The 24406-nt window shown below is 37.4% G+C and overlaps 1 protein-coding gene across 5 annotated transcripts in view; it reads left to right on the plus strand.

Moving 5' to 3' along the window:
* ZC3H11A (zinc finger CCCH-type containing 11A) overlaps positions 1-24406 on the plus strand; it is a 40817-nt gene that overhangs the window by 11517 nt on the left and 4894 nt on the right. For 3 of the 5 annotated variants that reach the window (XM_036755075.1, XM_036755076.1, XM_036755074.1), the window contains 12 exons: positions 792-911; positions 3718-3841; positions 7095-7298; positions 7433-7549; positions 7922-8002; positions 11779-11889; positions 19665-19724; positions 21434-21532; positions 22078-22146; positions 22654-23160; positions 23292-23371; positions 23782-24124. In XM_036755075.1, the coding sequence (XP_036610970.1) occupies positions 792-911; positions 3718-3841; positions 7095-7298; positions 7433-7549; positions 7922-8002; positions 11779-11889; positions 19665-19724; positions 21434-21532; positions 22078-22146; positions 22654-23160; positions 23292-23371; positions 23782-24124 (1915 nt within the window). The remainder of the gene's footprint in view (positions 1-791; positions 912-3717; positions 3842-7094; positions 7299-7432; positions 7550-7921; positions 8003-11778; positions 11890-19664; positions 19725-21433; positions 21533-22077; positions 22147-22653; positions 23161-23291; positions 23372-23781; positions 24125-24406) is intronic. The other 2 variants (XM_036755077.1, XM_036755078.1) reach the window with 2 other exon arrangements.

A 24406-nucleotide genomic window follows, 5' to 3' on the forward strand; every position in this document is an offset into this window, starting at 1 on the left:
ATTATATATATATGTAATTGCTACATTTCCATAACTGCGTAAATTAAGATTTGTATTTTAATTCTTTCCTTTTCCAAATTTCCTGCTGACAACTCTGAAAATACACACACGCACACACACTGCTTTTTCTTTCCTTCATTTTGATATGTACTGCTTGTCTCTTTCTTGTAATTTACACATCTATGTCTTCATAGACTTTTCTGAGTCCCTTCAGTGACATCATGCTTAGAATGCCCAAACAGATGTGTAGTTCTGTTTTGAGCAAAGCCCTGGCAATTTTGTTGGTTATAAATACATACAGGCAGCCAATTGTACCAAAATGGTACTTGATTTCAGAGTATTAACAATGTGTACTGCCTGTGTTATAGAACACGTGACTGAGCCAACCTCCTGGTCTAGCATCTTGATATTTTATATGTAGAATTAGCTTTACTTGTAGAACTCAGAATATGTAGGACAGATTGAAATTAAGCTACTGTTTATATATTTTTCAGGTTTTACCAATCGTACTACTTGTATTTTCTTTGTCTCTGAATCTATACTAACATGTTCTGGCCTCAGATGAAATAAATAGTAATAACTGTAAGAAATACCTGTAAGAAATCTTTGCAAAGTAGAACCTGTTTCCCTTAGATTAGTCCTATTTTCTTTGAATTTTTTTTTTTTTTGATCTTGATTTATCTCTTTTCCCTACTAAGTACTTATCACTGAGCAGCAGAGTTTTACATTTATAGATGTATGTGAGTTTTTAGGTCATGATTATTTTCTTTCTTCTTTCCCATTCATTTCAGGGAGATAGCTGCCCATTCCGGCACTGTGAAGCTGCCCTAGGAAATGAAACTGTTTGTACACTGTGGCAAGAAGGGCGCTGTTTTCGTCAGGTCTGCAGGTTCCGACACATGGAAATTGATGTAAGTGGTCAGTCTAAATTTAGTGACATTTGATAATCAGTAACCTAAGACCAGAAACACTGGGTGGTCGGACAATTGAAAATTTTAATTGCTGTGTGTAGTTTGATGATTAGGAGAGGGAGTAGGACAAGATGGCATACCTTTTTATGAGCAGGGAATACTTTCTGTACTTATCTACCAGGTGGAACAGGTTAAATGTCACATGATTGTGGAACACAGAGCAGGATTCACTATAGTAGGTCAACCTGTGTTGTGAAAGTTTGCTCCCAAGAGAGAGGCAGTAAAGTCTCCTAAACCAAAAGCCTCAAGAACAAGCAAAATTAACATCAGATCTTGAATTGATTCACTGAATTTCTGTGGCCTTGAAGCAAGAGGCAATTAAATAATTGCTATTGTCATCATCTATAAAAGAGCAATGATTATAATACCCATTTGGGAATTTCAAAAGAATAATTGTTCATTGTCTTTACAGGTCTTTGCAGGTAAAAACATCCGATCTTTTTGTGTGTGTGGTTTTTTTGGGGGGGGGAAGCTTTATTAAACACTGAAACATTCTATACACTATACTCTTTTTAATTCATCTGAGGTGGTTCTTCATAAAATTAACAGCATTTCATTATTTTCTTTCCCCCTTTAACATTTTACATATTACTATTACTGATAATGATCTTTTAAAATTTCTACTGCTATAATTTCCTAAAAACTTAGATCTTGGGCTGTTTGTTTTTATTTGTTTTGTCTAGACCTGTGATTGTATCACTGTGGGGAAGCCCAGTGAAGAATCTTCCTTTATCGATGCAGAATAACAGTTCTGCAACTTATAATTTTAGGGACATGCTCAGTACACTAAGAAGTTAAGGTGGCTTGCCCAGGGTCATATAGCTCACAAATGGCAGAACTGGAATTTGAATCCCACTCCTTTGATTTCAAATCCAGCACTAGTTTTTAAAATTAATTTTGTTTTAGGTTCTAAATTCTCTCTTCCCTTTTCTCCCTCCTCCACCCATTGAGAAAGCAAGAAAAATAAAACCATTACAGATAAGGATAGTCATTCAAAACATAGTCCAGCATGAGAGAGAGAAGGAGGGAGGGGGGAGAAGGAGAAGAAGAGGGGGAGGGGCAGGAGGAGGATCAATATGTATTGTTTTGGTCATTGTATGGGTCAGAGTTCCTAAGTCTTTCAGAGTTGATTATCTTTACAACATTTTTGTTATTTTGTAACTTGTTCTCCTGGTTCTGCTTTCTTCACTTTGTATTGGTTCATAGATATCTTCCCAGGTTCTTCTGAAACCACCCCCCATCCCCCTTCATCACTTTTTATACAGTAGTATGCCATCACATTCACCTACTGCAGCTTGTGCAGCCATTGTCCATTCTAATGCTATCTTCACACACATTATGCTGCCTTCCCTCACTCGTAAGCAGAAAGAGCAGATACGGAGAATGTTGTGGATTAAACAGTAATCTGATCAGATGAATTCAGAACTGGTCACATGGCCAAACTCAGGGTAGTTGTAAATGGCTTGATGGCAGGAAGTCTCCAGAGGAGTACTCTAGGACTGTCTGCTTTGTTTTGTGCCTTTGCTGTGTATAACTGGATAAAGATATGGATAATTTCATCAGATTTACAGATGACACAAAGCTGGGAGGGGGTAACTAACACACTGAATGATAGAGTCAAGATCCAAAAAGATCTTGTCAGGCTAGAGCATTGGGCTGAATCTAACATAAATGTAAATTTATACACTTGTATAAAAAAAATCAACTTCACAAATAATAAGATGGAGAATTATTAGATAGCAGTTCTGAAAAAATGTGGTGTTTTTATGTTTCAACAATCCAGCTAGCAGCTTCTGTGGGGGTGTAATATCCACCTACAACCAGCACCCAGAAAGCTGCCAACACGCTGCAAAAGCACAGGTTCTTTTGATCTGCTTTAATAAGGAAAGCAAGGTTAACTCACTCAAACTCATTTGTAAACTAGGCTGTCCCCTGAGTTAGCCCCACCTTGGGCCCCACCTTAGTTACCAATCCACACCCACATAAGTTTTATACCTAATAGGGGTTTGGGCCTGGGGCTTAGCACCTAGTAAGGCTCAATGAAATACACTGACTTACTCAAAGGAAACAAACCAAACTTTTCAAGGGCACTTGTTGAACTAAGTGCTAAGAGCCCATTTTGCTTACCAACACATTTTAGTAGATTGCAAGGCAAATAAAGTCAGCAGTCAGTGTGGCATTTAAAAAAATGTTAATGTGACCTTGAGCTGCATCAAGAAAGGCACAGCTTCCAAAAATAGGGTGATGAGAGTCCCCCTGTACACTCTTCTTGTCAGAGTTCATCTGGACTATTGTGTTCAGTTCTAGGCACCACAGTTTAAGAAAGACATTGATAAGCTGGAGAAAGTTCAAGGATGGTAACTAGAATGGTTAAGGCCCCTACCTCCATGTTGTGCGAGGATCATTTGAAAGAAGTAGGGATGTTTGGCCTAGAAAGGAGAAAACGTGTTTGCTGGCTTCAAGTATTTGAAGAAAAGTGTGGAGGAGGGATTAGCTTCATTCTGTTTGGCCTCTGGAGAAAGAACTAGGAGAGATTGGTGAAAGTTATGCAAAGACCATTTTAGGCTGTGTATCAGGAAAAATGAACAATTAGAGTTTCCCGAGAGTGGAATTAAGTGCCTTAAAAGGTTCCCCTTCCTTGGAGGTCTTCAGGTAGAGGCTATTTCTTAATTCTTGATCGTCTTTTCAAGATAAGATAATTCTGTTTCATATTTTGATTTATCTCCTGATCTTTTTTTCTCTACAGAAAAAGCGGAGTGAGATTCCATGTTACTGGGAAAACCAGCCAATGGGATGTCAAAAATTAAATTGTGCATTTCATCACAACAGGGGACGCTATGTTGAAGGCCTTTTCCTACCTCCAAGCAAAAGTAAGTTCTGTACTTATTTTAAATAATTTCACACTTCTTTAGTCACTCTAATGTTTTCTATTCTTGATTTCTTGTCACATCCACAAAGACCTTCAAAAGAAGCTTGAATTTATCGGCTCCAACCTAAATCCAAGCCAAGCCAATAAACACTTATTAAATACCAATTATATGTGAGTCACCATACTAGGTGCTGGGGACATAAAGACAAAAGTAAGGAATCCCTTCCCTTAAAAAGCTTACATTCTAACAAGGGGAAAAGGGAGAATTAGGTTCAGAACAGCAATTCTTCTTGTTGCTTCCTCGACCTTTTTTTAAATAAAATTTTATTAATACCATTTGTTTTTATATCACCTGCATATCCTAGTTATACTTCTTTCATTCCTCCCCTCTTCCATCAGTCTTCTGAAAAATAGTACTATAATTAAGCAAGCCAAAATTTATCAGCTGCTTTGAGTGGAAAGAACTTTAGCAGATGTCAAGATAATTGAAGTCACTCCTCATACTTTGTATCTGAACTCCCCATCTCTTTGCTCTTTCTTTCTAGGAGATCTGAAGTACACCAATGCCAATATCATTTCTGCTTCTCCATCCATTGATGGAGAATACTTTCACTCACAAATACTTTCACTCTTACTTCCTTATCTAGTTTCTGGATTTTCTCAAATGAATATATCTTTTCTGAAGAAATGAATCTTACAGATAATTTTTGTTTTGTGATCACCTACAATTTCTCCTGTATCCTTCTTCTACCCTTCCTGTCCTCAAAGACATCCCTTACAGATCAAAAGAATTCTTTTAAAAAAGAAAATAAATTCAACAAAACCAGTTATCCTATTGGGGAAAAAAAAAAGCTGATACTATGTACAATGCGCCACACCCATTGATATCCCCCTCTGCAGAAGAAGGGTATAGAATATCTTTTTATCCCTTGGGGCTGGGCTTGGTTTTTATAATTTAAAAATATTCAGTTGTGATTGCTTTGTGATTGTTCTTTCCATTTACATTGTTATAATCATTGTATAGATTGTTCTTCTAACTCTGCTTATTTCACTTTGCATCAGTTCACATAAGTCTTTCCTTGCTTGTCTGCAGCAGATTCATCATGATCCTCATTTCTTATAGCGCAGTAATATGCCTTTATATTTGTTCACCACAGTTTGTTTAGCCATTCTCCATTTGATGGGCATTTTTGTTTGCAGTTCTTTACAACTTCAAAAAGTGCTTTGGTGTGTATGGAGCATTTCTTTTTGTTAGATATAACTTCGCAATCTACAAATGCAATTTTGTTTCTACTTTTTTCTCTTTTATTCCCTTTAAATAAGTTTTAACCTTCCATATTCATATTCCAGTTATAGACCTTGTCCCACCATATCTTGGTGATACCTTTGAAGTTTCTTGTTTCCCTGCTTTAGTTTACTCTGTTGCCCATATTTTGTTTAGGATCTGAGACCTCGAACTTTTTTGTTTTGTTGTTTACTTTGCTGTCTACCTTACTGGATTTTGAATTTTTTTCTCCCATGAACTTCTGGGTGTTTCTACTGCAATTTTTCCTATATTGGAGCTCCTACTCCTTGTGATTCAGCAGATATATGTAGGCAGTTTTCTCCCTTCTCTCTTTTCCATTTAAAATCTTTTTGGTAAGATTTAGAAAACTCCCAAGCAAAAATATTTTTATCAGCCCTTACATAGCCATTTATGGCTAAGCATTTATCATTTCTTCATTTTAAACTATATCCCCAAATCCAAATTGTTTTCTTAATCACTAACTAGCTTTTTCATTCCAATATCTGTCTTTCTGTTCTGAAGCCTCATCTTCATTCTGCAGCCGTGATTAAAATACTCCCTGTATTTAACTTTCCTAATCCCTAGTAGAGCTTTCCTTCAAAGGTCAGCTCAAATGCCACCTCCTACATGGGGCCTTTTCTGATCTCCCTAGCTGCTTACTGCTTCCTCCCCCAAATCATCTTGCATTTATTTTGTATACGTTCCATATGCTATTCTGTGCGTACATATTGTCTCTCCTAGCATAGTACTTGGCACACAGTAGGTGTTTAACAAATGCTTCCTGACAAATGATGCTACCAGAATCAGTCAACTAACAATTGGTCATCAGATTTAAGAAGTCTGAGGGAAGATTCGTTCCCCTTCTTTATTTGTACTGCTGCTACTCTAATATAAGCCTTTATTGCCACCCACCTGGACTCCTAGTAGACCCTATTTCCACTGTCTCTTTCTTTTGTCTCACAGTCAGATTTATCTTCTTCATACATTTGTCTGGTCATGTCATTTCCCTCCTTAGATCACTTTCATCGCCCTCTATTGCCTATCAAATAAAGGTCAAAGTCCTTAACTTGATTTTCAAGACTTTCCATGGTCTGGCACAACCCCATATTTCCCCTTATCTCATACTACTACTCCTTCTATGTGTATGATACTCTAACCAGAACTGGACTGTTCACTATATCTGTATAGGTCCTATGATTTACTATCTTCAAGCCTTTGCTTGTGGTGTTTCCTGTTCTTATAGTGCCCTTCCTTTCCATCCATCTGACCTTTAAAAATTCAATCAGATACTGTCATCCATGAATTTTAAAATCCCTAATTTTCCCCAGTGTTACTTTTCTCTTATCTCCCAACTTGACACAACACTTTCGTTTGTTTGCTTCCTCATTTATGTACTACTGTATTTTTAAATAATTATTTGTGTGAGTTACTTCCCAACTAGAGTATAAGCTCCCTAAAAACTGGGATTATGTGTTATCTAAGTTATATATTTGTCCCAGTATTTAGCACTGTGTTCTACTGATTAGTAAGCACTTATTAAACATTTGTTGATTTGACTTGAACTTTACAACATCTATGTCATAAAAATTAAGTAAATAAGAATCTGTTCCTTAGTAGTTAATGTAATATAGATTTTGAGGTGTTATCTACAATATTTTTTCTTACTGCTGCCTTGATTAACAAAAGTTATGATTTTTAGAATTCATAAAATTATTAAGAATTAGTAAATACAATTATTGAGACTTTTATATGTTGAATACATTTCATATTTGTAATTCCTCTTATGGAGTTTGGGGAATTGCAAAATAGAAGACAGTTAATTCACCTCAAGAGCATATATTCTAACTAGAGACTAAAAAGGACATAAGAAAGTGTTATGAAAACTGCTGAACCTAGTATGTGTAGACAAAGTAATTTGGAGTTCTATTTTTCAATTGTTGTTGACTTAATGCTGCCTTTACACTTTTAGCTATTTTACCCATTGTGCCTGAGTCACCAGATGAAGAGGTGAAAGCTAGTCAGCTCTCATTGCAGCAGAATAAACTGTCTGTCCCCTCCAACCCTTCCCCCCAGCTTCGGGGTGTAATGAAAGTGGAAAGTTCAGAAAACGTTCCCAGTCCCACACATCCTCCAGTTGTAATCAATGCTGCAGATGATGATGAAGATGACGATGGTAAATATCAACTTTATTTTGGAGATTCAGATATGGGAATTCAACAAAAAAATCACTCAGTGAATCAGAGGTAGAACCAGGAAAGAAACTGTAAGTCTTCATCATTTTAAATTTTGTTTGACTTTGTTCTCCAGATCAGTTTTCTGAAGAAGGAGATGAAACTAAAACACCTATTCTGCAACCAGCTCCTGAAGTTCATAATGGATTACGTATAACTGGTGCCCGGAAACCCGGGGTCAGCTTAAAGCAAGGTAAGAGTAGGTTGTAACGGCTGATCCTTTATCCCAGAGGTTTGTAATCTTTTTTGTTTTGTGGATCTTTTGTCAAAATAATGTTTTAAAGTGCATAAAATAAAATATATAGGACTATTAAGAAAAACAATTGTATTAAAATAGTTATCAAAATATTTTAAAATCACATCCTTGGACCTCTGCTTATGAACTTTTGCTCTTAACCATAAGTCTTACAGAAATATTCACTAATTCCTGACCATTTTTTATAAAGTTCCTATTAGCATATGTTATTGGCTTAGGGAGGAAAAGGCCCTGGCCAAAATGTCCTAGACAGTAGACCCTGCCTCTTTACTGTTTCATTTCCTCATAAATCCTCTTTTGGCTTCGTAGGTGATAGTTTGAATTTTGGAATAAAAACTCTTGAAGAAATCAAGTCAAAGAAAATGAAGGAAAAATCTAAAAAGCAAGGAGGTAAAGTTTGTGAGAATTTTTTGACAGAAAGTTGTTGATGTTGGAGAATAATAATTTTTCTGAACATAAGAACTAAAATGAATGAGTTGTTTTTGTGGCTTTTTTTTTTCTGGAAGGGTCATTTTTGTTTTAAAGCTAAGGATTGCCTTATACCTTTAATTTGGCTTTATATTCATCCCTGTATAATGGGAACTAAGCTTAAAGGGAAAGCCTGTTCATCATTTAACAACAGGAGTTCAAAGAAAGGGAAAATGAAAAACCATAAAAATTGGAAAATCTTGCTTTGTACTAGAGTTGTCATTCCTCAGGTTGATGATAAAGTTTTTTTTTTCTATAATTGTCTTGATTTGGTTGGTTAATATCCTGAACCATAATCATCATCATCACTATCATAACATTAATAATGGCTAATATTTATATAGAGCTTTAAGGTTTGCAGAGTACTTTACACATTTTATTCTCATGACAACTCTGGGAAATAGGGGCTCTTATTATCCCTATTTACAGATGAAGAAATTGAGGCCGATAGGTTAAATGACTTGCCCAGGGTCACACAGATAGGAAATCTCTGAGTCAAGATTCAAACTCTACTAAATTTTAAAATACCAAGTTTGGGGCAGCTAGGTGGTGTAGTGAATAAAGCACTGGCCCTGGAGTCAGGAGGACCTGAGTTCAAATCCGGCCTCAGATACTTGACACACTTATTAGCTGTGTGATCTTGGGCAAGTCACTTAACCCCAATTGCCCTGCCCCCTCAAAATAAAAAAAAAAAAAGAAAACAAATAAAATACCAAGTTTATTTATAAACAATCACTTTCTTGTCACTTTTTACAAGTACATTCCATATGATGATCAACTTTATGGGTTTATATTCAGAATTCAGGTCTGAAAAGTTTATTTGACACACATGAAGATGAGGAAGAAGTAAGACTCAACTACGTAGGAATCAGTATGGTAGCAAAGAAAAATTGAGGTTATCTGTAATTTTTATAATGTTTGCCAAGCAAGTAAAGGCAGATTAAATTGCAGTGGCTTTAGACTTTGGTCTTCTTACTATTTCTATAGTGTATCAGTTTTACAGTAACACTCTGACTTTTATTAGTGTCTTTTTTCAGTGTAGAAGAAAATTGCTTGAAAACTTTTAAAGTGGTACTTTTCTTTTTCACCTTAAAGCAAAAAATAAACCTTTAAAATTGAGATTCATTATAACTAAGTTGGTGTAAAATGTCCTTAAGTAACATAAATTCCCAAAGTATTATAACAACATTTCTAGTTATTGCAGAATTCCTAGATATCACAAAGTTTCTTAGTCAAAAGGTGTTGTAATGGAATCTCACATTGGTAGCAGTAAGAGGCTGATCACAGGAAAAATACTGCTGCTTTTAGAATCCTTTTAAACCAAGAGAACATCTTAAGGGGAGTCTTAAGCAGTTTGCATAAATTTCTGCACATGTTCTACTTCTAGATAAAAAGAATAATATTAAATTGTCCAGTAAGATAGCACAAAAGAGCTTATATCTTATACTGACTACTTGCTCTGATCACAGAAATTTGCTATAGAAGGATAAAAGCAGGGACATGTGACCTACCAAATATGACAGGATAAAACATCTTTGACTTTGTTTAAATTCAGATATAGTTACAGTTCTTCAATCATGCAGTATATTTCTCCTCATAGCTAAACTCAGGAATAGTCAGGTGGGAAACATTCCTTATTTCTTTCTAGTTCTGACCTGACACTTCCCTTACCCTCTTCAACTTGCCTTTTCTGTCACATAACCTAAACAACAAAATATTTTTCTCTCTTTCTCTCCTGCCCTCCAATGCTGTTACAGAGAGGGAGGGGAGAGGGGGAAAGAAAGACCTGTATTCCAAGAAGAGTCAGATTACACTTCACACAAAAACATGAACACAGAACAGTCACAGACAGAAAACAAAAGGAAGAATCCAAAAGCTCAGAGAGGGTTATGAGAAATCCTCTGCACAAATTAGACCTTTGCTTGGCCCTCTGGCATGTACTGGGGCCAGGTACCATGCTTATTACCTGTAAGCCTTAAAAATTAAAAAAGGGGGGGGGTACCAATAGCACCTGCAGCCATAGCTCATCACAATCAGTGTCCTGAAAGGGGAGCAAGAGAGGCAATGTGTTCCCCATAACAAGATGTCCCTCAGGAGGAATTATGCCAAGGCCTGTTGAAGGCCAAACCCAAGCCAAACTCAACCAACCGTCCCTGCAAGCAGTGTCCAGGGTACTTGAGGGGAGAAACCCGTCTACAGGGCAAGGGAGGGGGAGACTTTCCTTGACTCAGAGAAGGCTTGAGACCTCAGACTGTTCCACTACGTTGGGCGCCAAAAATGTTGAGGGTGAAAAAACCAGGGATTCAGGAATCCCAAAACTAAAGTTCCCAGGACTGGAGTTCCCGGTTGAGGGGGAGTACCCCCTCAAGGACCTGAGTACTGAGTAGGGGCTGTCCGGAATGAATTCACAGTCTCAAGCATTCTTTAAGTCAAGGTGGCAAAGATTTGTTGTTATGCTTTGCAGTGGGCAAGAGTTCTTAGGGAACCTGCAACCTTACAGGGGTGCAGGGAAAATTTAAATATGAGATTTGGGGGTGAAACATGTCAATTAAGTGTTTTGGAGTGGAATTAGGGAGTGGTTAAGGGGTGGTCAATTCTTAAAGGAACATGCACTTTTTGTATCTACTGCAGGCATATTACCCAGAGTTTACTGGGAAGTAGCCCAAGGGGGGCTACTGGGAGGAGTGGTTTTGACTGTGAAACGTCACTGTTAACTAGCGGTCAGGGCCGACTGGAAATATCTAGGTGGCTTTCATCAAATGTCTTGTTAGACAAAATAAATGTAAGAGAGTATACATTTGACTGTCTAGGATACATATCAGTAAAGTCAGTAAGTAGTGAATATTGTCATGACCCAGTGCACAGCCAGTTATCAGTACGCAGGGCTGCCTACTGTGAAAGGAGTAGAGATAAATGCAATGCTGGGGCATGCCACCCTTGAGCTAGAGAGACAGTATTTTGAGGCTAGGGAGAGATGTGATTTTAGAACTGGATGTGATTTTGGAATTGGGGTTCAGGCACAGATACCCAAGCAGAGGCTGCCAGAATTAGGGTCCGCACCCAAGCACCCCATCAATTTGACTGAGTAGGGAATCTTATAGTACAGAAAGAGCATTAATTTGCCCATGGTTATAGGAAAGGTTGATGCCAGCTGTGGAATAAAACCCATAACTTCCAAATCTTAGTCCATTGTTGGTTCTTTTGTGTAAGCAATATGTCCTACCAGCCAACATTTAGAGTTATAGATTAGGAAAATAAACACTAACTTAAAAATTGTCTTATTCTAGCAAAAATAACACTTTTTAGTAGGCTTATAGGCATGTAGATTTAGCATTGAAAGGGACCTTACTGATTACCTAGTTCAACCCTCTCATTTTGCAGATAAGAAAACTGTAGTCCTGAAAGTTTAAATGAATTGCTTGGGGTAACACAGCTAGTGACACAGATAGGACAGAACTCAGTTTCAGACCTTCTGATCCCAAAGCCAGCATTGTTTGCCCTTTACTCTATGTTGCTAAATAGCTTTCTTGGTTCTGTAGACACCTGATTTTATAGATAAAACCAGTCACTTTGGGGACCCAGGAATGACTTACTGAATTATTGAAGATCTACTGTGAGATACTTAAAGTCTTCAATCTTAAAAATAGTTTCATTGTTTTCCACAAATGGTTTTTGTTTTTGTTTTTTGCTTTTTTCAGAAGGGCCTTCAGGAGCATCTGCTCACTTACTTCAACCTCAACCCATTCCAGGTCCTGAGAAAGAGAATGTCAGAACTGTGGTGAGGACAGTGACCCTGTCCAACAAACAAGGTGAGGTGTAAGTAGGGTTTTGATTTGTCACTGCCCTGCTTACACAATTGGTAGAGCAAAGATATGTTTTACCACTTTGTCTATGTTGAAGGATCTGCAGGTAGAAAGGTGTTGATGATTTTGAATATGGTGGTATTTTTTTGGGCTTTGCATGCTTATGTGTATGCATTCATTCACTCGTTCAAGTACTTGTTTGCCTACCACGTGCAAGGCACTGTGGGGTATGTAGAATGGTCTCTGCCCACAAGGAGTTTAAAACCTAGTGGGGGAAATAAAATTTGTACACAAATTACTAGAATAAGAGGTAATAACAGATGAGTAATACAAAGTAAAGTAAGAATTCATAAGAAAGAGAAATTTTTGTTGGGCTGATTAGGGAAAATTTTGTGGAAGAGTAGTGTTTGATCCGAGCCTTATAGGATGGGAACATAGTGATGAGAGAGGAGGTCATTGTTGGTAAACGGAATAGCAAGAGTATGGCATAGCTTGTCTTTCAGAAAGCTAGCTCCGTTAAGTCAGGAGTTATATTTATTTCTGTGGTGTAACATCTGCCAATCAAAATAAATACATAGGTGGGATGGAGTTTCAGACATTTGCTTTTTAATTCAATTTGGTAAACAATTGCTGCTAGGTACTAGAGATACAAAGCTTAAAAAATAACAGCCCCTTCCCTCAAGGTCCTTAGCCCAATAAGAGGTGTGAGAGATGCACAAATGCACAGTTGCACAAATAACATTTTAAAACATGTAAACATAGCTTAGAAAATAAGTGCCTGGGAAATGTTAACTAGAGCAGCTTGAGAAAGGAAAGGAAAGGGAAATCACTTTTATCTGGGAGAAAGGAGGGATTAGTGTCTTGAAACAGGAAGCACCTCAACTGGGCCTTGAAGAAGAAAGATGTTTAAGAAGGAGAGCTTCAATTCAATAGAGAGTAAGTGTATATTAAGATACTAAGAATACAAACTTGACTGCTATGTTTAAAGCACTGGGAATACCAGTACAAAAATGAAAGAGTCCTATTCCCAAGGAGCTTAAATTCTATTTGGGGTATACAGCAAGGACATAAATATAACATAGGCTAGGAAAGTGAGGAGAGGAAAGGAGAGGTCAGAAGCTACCCTAGGAACATAAGAATATGGAAAGAGCATTAACAGGTAGGAGTGAGGTAGAAGAATCAAGCAAAGCTTCATGGAGGAGATGTTACAGGAGCTGAACCTTAAAGAAATAGAAGAACTCTAAAAGAGAAGAAGGGGGAGCATACTGCAGGTATGAAAGATGACTTATACACATGCACAGAGGTAGGACAGAGCATGTTGAATTTAAGGAACAATAAATTGCACAATGTGGCTGGAATGTAGAGTAATGTGAAACAAGGCTAAAGAGGCAGGTTGGAGCCAGAGTTTATGTTATTGCTAGAGGCAGTAGGGAGCTACCAGAAGTTTCTGAGCAAGGGAGTAAAATGGCCAGTCCTTTCTCTTAGGTAGATTACTTTGAGATTGCATTAAAGATGGCATGCAGATATGTATCACTGGTATTAAGCTACCTAGTAATTAAATTTGTTCATGGCAGCGTATGAAACAAAAATGAAAAATGGACCTCAGTCCTTCATACAACCCTCTTCTGCTTGTATAATGATGGTGACAGAGTAGCAGAAAAGGGGGCTGCTAAGAACCACATTATTTTTTGGCTGTCAGACTTCAGTTTGACTTTTGTCCTTCAAATATGAGATTCTTGTCCAATGACTGAGTGGACATGTTGCTGAAGTTACTGAATCATATCACTCTTAACATTATTCCCATAAACAAAACCAGAAGAAAGAAGATGCAACTAAATGGATAGGTCACGGATACTCCTTGTAGAGGCAGAGTAGTTGGAGTGAGTTTTATAGCATCCCCAAAGACTACAAAGAAACATTATTTCATGGGACATTTGGCCATTATGTGTTCCAATACTTAGGATAAATATTTGCCAAAAGACCACTATGAAAATAATTTCAACTTATGTTCAAAAATTGGTTGTTGAAGATGAAGTGGTAGAGAAATTCAACAAAGAACTTAAGACCCTCCAAATCAAATCAGTGTACACTGTGATACTTGGTAATTCAGTATGGTGATGGATGAGGAGAATATGCAGGAAAATATGGCTCAGGAGAAAGAAATGGGAGTAAAGACTTGATGACACAGAAGCCTTTTACCTGAATATCATTAGTACTTTCTTCAAAAAAAAGTAATTGGTAGGTGTTAGACAATTACCAAATAACACCACAAAGAATGAAATTAATCATATTTTAACAGACAGGAAAAGACTTGACTTGAGAATTATTCCTGAATCATCTGTCTGCATAGTCAGATCATAAAGTCAGAACTGACCAGATCAGAACTTAGAATAGGAAGAAAAGAATAATAAGAAAAAAATATATGTATATATATGGTATTCTTTTAAAAAAGGTTTAACCTTGAAATATTTAATTTTATCCACAAGTTAAGCCAATGGAAAATAATTGCCATAACAGGGAGACCAAAAAATCCCAGAAAACATCTTAGCAAACATTTGACTTACTTGCTTACCTACAGAAGAAAAAATGAATTATTACTTTTTTTACAAGGATAGTGGAGATAATTAGGTCCAGGCACTTCCTTTTTCCACAGTGGTAGTGAACCCTCGTTTTCTTGGGTATGGTAACAAGAGGGTTTTCTTTTCATATAAGAATAATGGTGACCTTGAAGGCTACATGATCTCCAATAACCAATCCATGAAGGGATAAAGCACATCCTTGGGGCAGGGCAGCAACAGCATCCATGGTGAAGCCTCTTTCTTCACCTGTCCTTCAGCTACCTAGTGATATATTTAATGGCATGATTCCCTTCTCAGCAGTGGCTGAAGCTTTGTGGACTCCATGGGCAGCTCAAACTTCTCTTGAACCCTTATGAATTCTTGATTAATGAGAATCTTTTCCCTTCCATTCCCTGGAGTCAGTCAGCAAGTATTTATTAAGCAGCATACTATGTGCCAGGCACTGTGCTAAATGCTGAGGATACAAAAAAAAGCAAAAAAACTACCTCTTCTTGCCTCAAGGAGCTCACATTTTAATGGGAGAGATATGTAGATTACTAGCACAGATAACATATAGACAGAGTAAATGGAAGGTAATCTCAGGAGAAGGCTTTAGTAGATCAGGAGGATGGAAAAAGCCTCTTGCAAATGGCGAAATGTAAACTGAATCTTGAAGAAAGCCAGGGAAACTGAGAGGGAAGGATGTGTACATTTCACGTATAGAGAACAAGCCAGTGCAAGGACACAGAGATGGGAAATGGATCACCATGTGTGAAAAATGGCTGGTAGACCAGTATCACTGAATTGTTGAGCAAATGGAGGGAAGTTAATTGTAAGAAGACTGGAAAGGGAAGAAGGGCCAGGTTGTGAAGAGATTTAAGTGCTGGGAGTTTATATTTGGGAGTTAATAGTGAGCCAGTAGGAGTTTGAGTAAGGGAGTGACATAGTCAGCCTTGTGCTTTAGGAGAATCACTTGGCAGCTAAGTGGAAGATGGATTAAAGTGCAGTGAGAGTAGAAGGAGGGATATTAATTAAAAGGCTATGGTAATAGTCCATTCAAGAGGTATTGAGGGCTTGTACTAGGGTAGTAGCTATGTAAATGGAAAAAGGGATTCTATGTGAGAGGTGTTGTAAATGTAGAAATGACAACATTTGGCAATGGGTTGGTTAGGTGGGGTGAATCAGAATAAAGAGTTGATGATGATCTCAGTATTCTAAGTCTGGGTGACTAGGAGGATGGTAGTGCCCTCCATAGTAATTGAGAAGAAGAAAAAGATTTGGAGAAAAGAGCAAATTCTGTTTTGGATCTTTCGAAGTGTCATTGAGCCATACAGTTTGAGATGTCCAAAGAGCATCTAACAATGTGTGGCTGGAACTCAAGAAAGACTTTAATAAGAAAGGTTAAATAGAGAGATCTGGGATTGACCTGCACAAAGATAATTGAATTCATGAGAATTAACAATTTAGATCAGAGCTGGCCAACCTTAGGTTTTTATTGAAACAATAGACAACATATTTTGATTTGACATTTTAGTGAGAGCTCTGCAGCAGCTCGGCTTCATTTGCTAAAGCATTTATGTAATCTTCTATGCTTGCAGGTGGGCTGCATAAATCGCACTGCAGGCAGCATGTGGCCCACGAGCAGCATTTTGGACTTAGGTGGAAAAGAGAAGAGTGCCCATGATAGAGCTTTGGACAACACCTTATAATAGCGTTAGCTGGGCACAGTGGGCAAAAGGCCAAAAAGATAGCAGAAAGTTCCCAGAGGAAGTGATGGTGAATACCAGGATGTATGAGAGAGTCAGTGTGTGCCAATCTGCACTCTTCAAACTCAGATGACCTGGATTATAGGCTAGTAAATATCTGATGATTGGGACCTCTGGAACAAGGCTGAGCCCATTCTATGGAGGAGTTATACTCACCCCAGAAGTTACTCTGTACATGAATCAAACAATCTGCTTCTAACAAAGAGGAATTCATTGCAGTTATGTAAAATGGAGCTTGTCCAGAAACGTGGAGCCAAGAAGACAGGACAGGATTGAAGAATAGATGATTTACTTGGAGTTTACAGTACTTGAAGGGCTGTAACATGAATTCTAGATTAGCACCTGGATGTAGGGAGCTTTGAATTCTAGGCTAGGAAGTTTCTGTTTTATTCAGTAGGCAGTGGTGTCTTTTGGCAGAGGAGTGATGCGGTCATATCTAGATACTTTAGCAGTGGTATGAAAGATGGGTAAGAGCAAAGACAGTTTAATGACAAGGGAGACTGGTTATGGGCCAATTAGTCCAGGCAGGAGGTGATAAGAATCTGAGCTAGGGTGATGGCATTTGAGTTGAAGGGATATATATGAGAAACATGTATCAATCAAGAAGCGTTATTAAGTGCCTGCTATGTGCAGGGTACTCTATTAGACACTGAGAATACAAAAATAGAATAGAAATGAAACAATCCCTGCCTTCAAGGAACTTCCATTCTATAAGATGAAAAAACACATACACACATGAACAAATACCAAATACATACAGAAATAAATACAAAACGGTTTCAGAACGAGATGTTTAGTAGCTGAGGGAAATTACATAGAATGTTCTATTCTTGGATAAATTTTCCTCTTTGCAGCTTCTGCCCAGTGCTTCTAGCTCTGTCCCCCGTGGAAACCAGCTTAATATGTCTTCCATGTGACAACTCTTCAGATACTTGGAAACAGCTCTCTGCCGCACCCCACCCCCACTCCCTAGTCTGCTCTTTTCCATGTTTAAAATACTCAGTTCTTTTAGGCAGTCCTTGTTTGGCATGAACTCAAGACCATCACACTATCCTGGTTTGCTATCCTCTGAACTCTCTCCATTTTATCAATGCCCTTCCTAAAATGTGGTACCCAGAATTGAACGTAGTATTCCAATATGATCTTGGTAAAGCAAAGTACAACAGCTCTATCCATCCTCTCTCTCCCCCCTTTCTTCTCCCTCTCCCCACTTTCCCACCCCGTTCCAAACACTCTGACTCACTTAATGCAGTCTGAGATCTTTGGCTTTCATGCCACACTAATTGTTTCATATTAAGTTTGCAGTCCAATAAAACCCCCATATCTCTTTGAGATAAAATTCTATTTGTGCCTTCTCCATTTTGTACTTGTGAAATTGTTCTTTTGGAAACTAAGGTTAAAACTTTGTATTTATCCCTTCAAATTCATCTTATTAAATTCAGTTCAAGGTTCTAATTTATTGAAATCTTTTTTTATTGACTTGCTTTCAGGTTATTAGTTATTTCTCCCAGTTTTGTCATTTGCAAATTTGATAAGCATGCCATTTAAGCCTTCATTCAAGTCATTCATAAAAAATGGTGAATATCACAGGGTCAAGCACACATCCCTGAGACACAACCTGGGGAAATAAGTTGATATTGTACATCACATTGTCCTGGTTTTCCTACCTTTATTTATTAGGACTTCTTTTTCTTCTCTGTCTCCTTGACCTCAGTACAGCCTCTTAAGCTTACTGTTTCCCAAAATTCAGCCTTTGCCCCTTATCTTTTCTTTGAATTCTTTTCCTTCACATTTTTATTCACTCTCTTAACCTGTAACTTCCATGTCGGTGATCCTAAACTGTATATCTCTTGCCCTTACCTCTATATCCAGCTTTAGAGTCTTATTTCTATCAGTACTACATCTTGAATAGGCACCTCAGCATATCCGCCCCCCCCCCAAATTTTTTTAATTAAATCTTTACCTCTAAATCTGTAACTTCTCCTGACTTCATTTTTTTCTGTCAGTGACATAAAAATTTGTAATGGTCTTCTACAGTTAAAAATGTAGTGCTTTCTTAATTCTTTTTCTCCCCTTCACCTTTCCTCTTCAATCCACTGTCAAGTCTGGCTGGTGTTTTGATGCTTCAGTAAATTCATGATGACTTCCCTTCATTCATGCAGAGAGTAACCGCCTCAGCCTGTGGGATTTGTATCCATGTTCATCCATAGATCATCTAAAGAGGAGTTGCTCACAGCATGGGAGACCTTCCTCTAGCTTTTTTTTGGGGGGGGGAGGGGAAGGATGGGGGGGGTGGATTTCATTGGTATGGAACTTTTGATTCAACATCTATGGTATGTAGGTCTTATGTGTTTCACTTTTTGTGTTCCTGCTGATACTACTCTAGACAGGCTTATAAACATATTTTTTTTCCTTTTTATTCTTGCTTCATCTCTTGCAGGAATTCTAGTTGAACCTGTACCCAAGCTAACACATCAGCTAAGTCTAGTAGTACGTGCAGTGTTACATGCCCGTAGTCCTTCACTTCTGCAAAGAAGCTAGGGAAATGTGTTTTCTTATCTCTTTTTCAGGGCCAACTTGAGGGACCATACGTTTTCTAAATTCTATCTCCTCCAGTGCCTAGTGTAGAATTCTGCCCACAAATATTTGTTGAATTGATGACATAAATTTATTGCTATGGAGGAGAGGACATAAATGAACTGATGTTGGATTACTTGACTCTTAATGCTGTATTTTGTAGAGTATATTTTCAGTATTGTTTCATGTCTTCCACTTGTTGACCTCTAGGATATTGTCATATTATTTAATATGCTGAAATGTTTTTATTTACTTGAGACTGCCAAAAAACTTTTATCTTGCACTCATACCCCCGTTCCTTTCCAAAAGTGGGGGACCTAAGGAGAAGGAACATTGCATATGTCAGATTTTTTTCAATATGTTTATTGGGTTTCTGAAATTTTTTCTTTTCTTTTTAAAATTATTTTGTTAAAGGAGATAGCTCTCTGGGGAACAAGGTGAGGAGAGATACAAGGGAAAGTCTAGGTGACATAAGAACAAAAGACATAACAAAAATCTGTCTTGTAGAGCAGTATAATGGAAAGAATAACCAGGCTTGGAATCTGGAGAGACTTGGGTGCAAATCCTTCTTCCAGCACATATTAGTTGTGTGACCATGGGTTATTCATAGAATTTGAGCTACTGTTTTTCTCTTCTGAAAATTAGACTAATACTAATTGCAATATCTAACTCATATTTGAACAGATCAAGTGAGAAGTTCTATGTCAGCACTTCAAAAAACCTTTAAGTGCCACACAAATGTCAGCTTTTGTTATCATTTTGGGTATTAAACTACTATTCTTAATATTTGCTGGTTTGTTGTCAAGTACCCTGCATTCATCAAGCACTAATGGTAATTAAGGATAATAAACTTTAAACTATTTATTGTTTGCCATTTTAGGAGAAGAGCCCTTGGTACGACTGAGTCTTACAGAAAGGCTAGGGAAACGGAAGCTCTCAGGTAAGCACATTTTGTGCAAACATTCTTTTGTTTGCACATGTAACAAGCCGTGGTGTGTTAGAAATACCTCAAGCAGTGTCCTTCTCAAGAATTTCCCTCAGAAAAATAAGCTATTGATGTTGTCTCACCAGTCCTCTATACAGTTCTTAAGGACATCATCACCAAATTTACTTCTCTCAATTCTTCTTGCCCCATATTTGTTTCACCCTTTCAACAGTTGTGTGAATTAAAGTTCTAGTTTTAGTTTGATTCTTAATAGTTCTTTAAAAGATTCTGAGCTGGGGCAGCTAGGTGGTGCCGTGAGTAGAGCACCAGCCCTGGAGTCAGGAGGACCTGAGTTCAAATCTGGCCTCAGGCACTTGACACATGTACTAGCTGTGTGACTTTGGACAAGTCACTTAACCCCAATTGCCCTGCCAAAAATAAAAAAAAAAAAAAAAAGGAAAAAGGTTCTGAGCTAGAAAGACCATGAGTACATGAGTACTCCTCCTCTCTTCCTTTTTCTTTGTAAAAAGAACATCTAAAGCAAGTTTTTTAGAAGAGGGATAAAATTTCGACTTAGTAAATTTTTTATGTAAAGATTTCTGTTAGCTGAGAAGTATTTAAATTTAAACTTCCCATTTATTAATCAGTAAATTCCCTTTCTTAGCAGTGTGTTTTTCATTTAAAGAATAGAAGCAAAAATTTTTCCCATTTTTTTCCTGTCTTTTTTGAAAGACCATTAGTATACTTTCTATAGCTATCCTCCTGTGAAAGTGATATACTCCCTAAGTTTGGGAAGACTCTCCTGATTTCAGAGGTTCCCTTCACACCATTTTAAATAGTGTTGGCATGGCAATTTAACAGTGCCTGCGTGGGGAGGGGTAGTAGTATTTTTATAGACAAATCTTCAAAACTCCTTTACCATTTTAAATTACATATTTAGTCACCAAGTTCCCAAATGATAAGAAAAGATAATTGTAATTTTAGTGAAGTTTTTCAATTCTTGCTATTAGAAATATAAAGCTGTTTATAAAATGCTTTTGCAACCTAAATATGCCTAGAGCTAGAGAAAGGAAATTGATATAAGCTCTTGAGGGTTCATAGTACCTATATTATCTTTTGCTAGCTTTAGAGTCTTACAAATATATCCTTAGGAAAGTTTAGTCTTTGACAGTCTGGAAAACAATTTAAATATTAGAAATTGCTATTTAAACAGCTTATACCAGGCATCATGCTATACTGAAAAGAGCTCCTGATTGGAATCAGAAGGCCTTCATTCTGACTTTCTCCTCCCAATTATTTAAACATTATCTCTCTGAGCTTCATCTTCTTTGGTTGCAAAAGGATAGGATTTATATTCACTGATCTCTAAAGTTCCTTCCAATTCTGAAGTTCTATAAGCTTCTTAATTGTTTGTGGTGTTACTTTGGTTACTGGAATTCACTTGTTAGCCAGTTAGAATTTTTTGCACATTCTTAGTCCTGACTTTAGTTAACTTGTTATGGTTCCCATATTGAAGGTTATTCATATCTTGTTTTCTCCCCTGACCCACCATCTTACTCTGTGAAAATGTCATTACTTTCTCTCAGGTGGAGTTGTTGAGTTCCAAGGAAACTATTATTTATCATATAAATAGAAAAAAGGACACCAATCTCCATAGATTTGTTTACTTTTTTCTATTTATGGTTTGTTTCAACTAAATTCATATCTTTCCTTTGGTCTAAAAGGTATTGACAGTGACCCTCCACTGAAACGAAGCCTTGCTCAAAGGCTTGGGAAGAAAATTGAATCTCCAGAAATGAATACTGACAAAACTCCAAAGAAAGGTACTTGTTTATAAATTTTTCAAATTACTACATATCTTTACATTTGCCACTAACTTTGTTGACAGTTGGGACTCTTGGTTCCCAAACTGCTCAGGCAAACTAGATTAGATAATGGATTTTTAGGGCCATATCATTCCCTTTCTGTGATTTTTAAAATGACAAGATAATTTCCCAAAGCCCATCAGTTTATTTGCTTTGTCAATTGTGCAGAAATAGTTTTTCAGATTTATTTTCCAGAATACTCAAGGTATGTGATTGATGTAGAAATCATTTTGTCGGAATCAGGTTGTTGGGGTCAAGGACTAGAAAGAAGAGATTTTGAGAGAAAAGAAATAGTTGTATAAATGGAAAAGGAGAAGCCCCAGGGAAATTAAAGAGTACTGCCAGTAAGAGAAAAGTGTCAGTTTCATTATGAAAATTGAAAAGGAACACGTGAAATTCAATTAGATACCAAAGAGAATTCTTAGTTTAATAATTCTGTGTACCACTGCCAGCAGATTTGTCTTTATCATGTCTTTTATTGTTTTATTCTTTTCATTTTTCAGTTCAAGTTTCTAAGTCTCTGAAGGAGAGATTAGGAATGCCAGCTGATCTAAACAGTATGGAGACAACAGGTAATGACTCCTGAAACAGATTCCCATATTTCTACCTCCCATAATAACACATATGTTTTCTCTGATTTGGCTATTCAAGCCAGGTTAGAGAGCTAGATTTTGAAACAGCAGTTGTCATTATTCACCAATAAACAATTCAATTTTTCTTTTCCTTCCATTTTCTTTATTCCCCCACCCTCCCATTTCCAATCATTATTTTCTCTGTTAGACATTTTTTCACTTACTATCTCTTTTCTATAAGAGGAGAGAATATCATTTCTAGTACACAGGCATCTGATTTCTTTATATTTTTGCCAAAAATGGCTGTTCTTTAGCATGAGCAGAAATTTATTTTTATTTCAAAAAGCATAGCTAATCTGTAGATTCTTTAGTAGATAATTATTTATTACTATTTTAAATACAGGATTTTTAATATCAAATGTCTTTTACTAGTGTACCATTTAGAAAACAAATTTCATCTGGCACAAAAGTATATAATAAAGTCAAAAGGGGTTTTTTTGGCATTAGCAGAAAGATCGGCTAAAGGTGGAGAGATCCATGTGAAGACACTAGAAGAAATACGTCTTGAGAGAGCCAGCCAAAAACGAGGAGACTTGCAAGTCAAAATCAAGAATGAAGGACCCCATAAGACTGAAGATCCCAGTTTAGGGCTGAGGAGTTCTTCTGCTATCCGAATTAAAACATTTTCTGAGGTCCTGGCTGAAAAAAAACACCGGCAGCAGGAGGAAGAGAGACAGAAAGCTGAGAAGGAAAACCCTTCTGTTAAGCTCAGAATAGAGAGTGAGTCTAAGAAACCAGTAATCTTGCCTCCCACCATTGCCAGCAAAGGGCAATTGGAAGAGCCTACAAGTAAAACAAAGCCCATGCAGGAAGTACACATAAAAACCCTGGAGGAGATCAAACAGGAAAAGGCATTGAGGGTACAACAGAGTGCTGAGAACAGCACCAACTCCCAGCCGCAGCCTGAGACTACTCCAGTCATAAGACGACTGCTCCGCATCACTAAAAGAACAGGTAGCAAAATCGTTTTGTTTGCAAATTAATCTTTGTTAGACTACCAAGGTATCCATTAAGCTAAAGATTTAATTCAACACAAACTGGCCTGAATTTAGAGGTTAATGATTTGGAGTTTGATTTGAATGCAGGTATAAAAGAAGAGAAGAAACTTAGTGAAGCAGGTGAAACCACATCTCGAACCTGTGTTACCCGAACAGAGGCTGTTGAGGTGAGAACATGATCAGTATGGTTTACAAATAGGTTCCAAGTAAATGCCTTTTTTTCTTATATCACAACCACTCCCTATGGCATTTTGTTTGTTGATGATTGGAAGTGAACATTTTTCTCCTTCCCTCTCCCATTTTTTAAAAGGACACTTTTTTTCTTCTGGGTAACCTAGGATTTAGAGGGATGTCTTTAAGCCTCTTTAATTATCTTTTCTAGGAGATACCCCACTTTTGAGCATACACATCAGTTAGACTGTGGAAGAAAGATAAACGTTATGCATTCCACATTGATCATTACCTAATTCTCCTTGTTCTCCACACTTTTGGGAAGCAATACTGTCAGTCCTTTGTTATCTTGCTAGTGGTTCTTTTGGCCATAGTCTTTAGTTAAATTCTGTTGGGTCTTTTGTAGGTTTCTTCACAGCCTTCAGATGAGAGCACAGGAGATGGAATTTCCAAAGTTCAAGTCAAGAAATTTGAGGATATCATGAGGGAGAAGCGCATGCAGAAACAGCAAGAGGTGGAAACACTACAGAAGGAGAAGGCTGTTTTAACATCCCTTCAGGAAGAAGCAGCACCTAGTAACACCCAAGTGGCAGAGAAATTAGAACTGAATGCTGTGCCAGGAATCACCCGCCAGCTGACAAAGCGCATGCCAATAAAAGCCCAGCAAGTAGAGGTAGAAACTTCAGGAATTGGGGATTCAATACTGAATGTGAAATGTGCAGCACAGCCCTTGGAAAAAAGGAGTAAAGGTGAGTGCTTTATATATTATGTCCTGAAGAGTGGGATTCTTTATATAGTGAATCACTGACTCACTTGGAATAGTAGTTAACAGGTTGCATTTAATTTGTCCTCTGAACTTAGTGGAAAGAAGGAAAAAATGTTTTGAAAATTCAAGAAAAAAATGAAAAATATTTCCCTAGACTCTTCATTAGTCCATGCTTTCAGGGTCAGTCACAAATCCACTGGGCACCAATAATCTATAGAGATCATAGGATTTAAAGTGGAAAAGCACCTTAGAGAACTTAGATGAG

This window comes from Trichosurus vulpecula, chromosome 4 (assembly GCF_011100635.1).
Source record: "Trichosurus vulpecula isolate mTriVul1 chromosome 4, mTriVul1.pri, whole genome shotgun sequence".
NCBI classification, from domain to species: Eukaryota; Metazoa; Chordata; class Mammalia; order Diprotodontia; family Phalangeridae; genus Trichosurus; species Trichosurus vulpecula.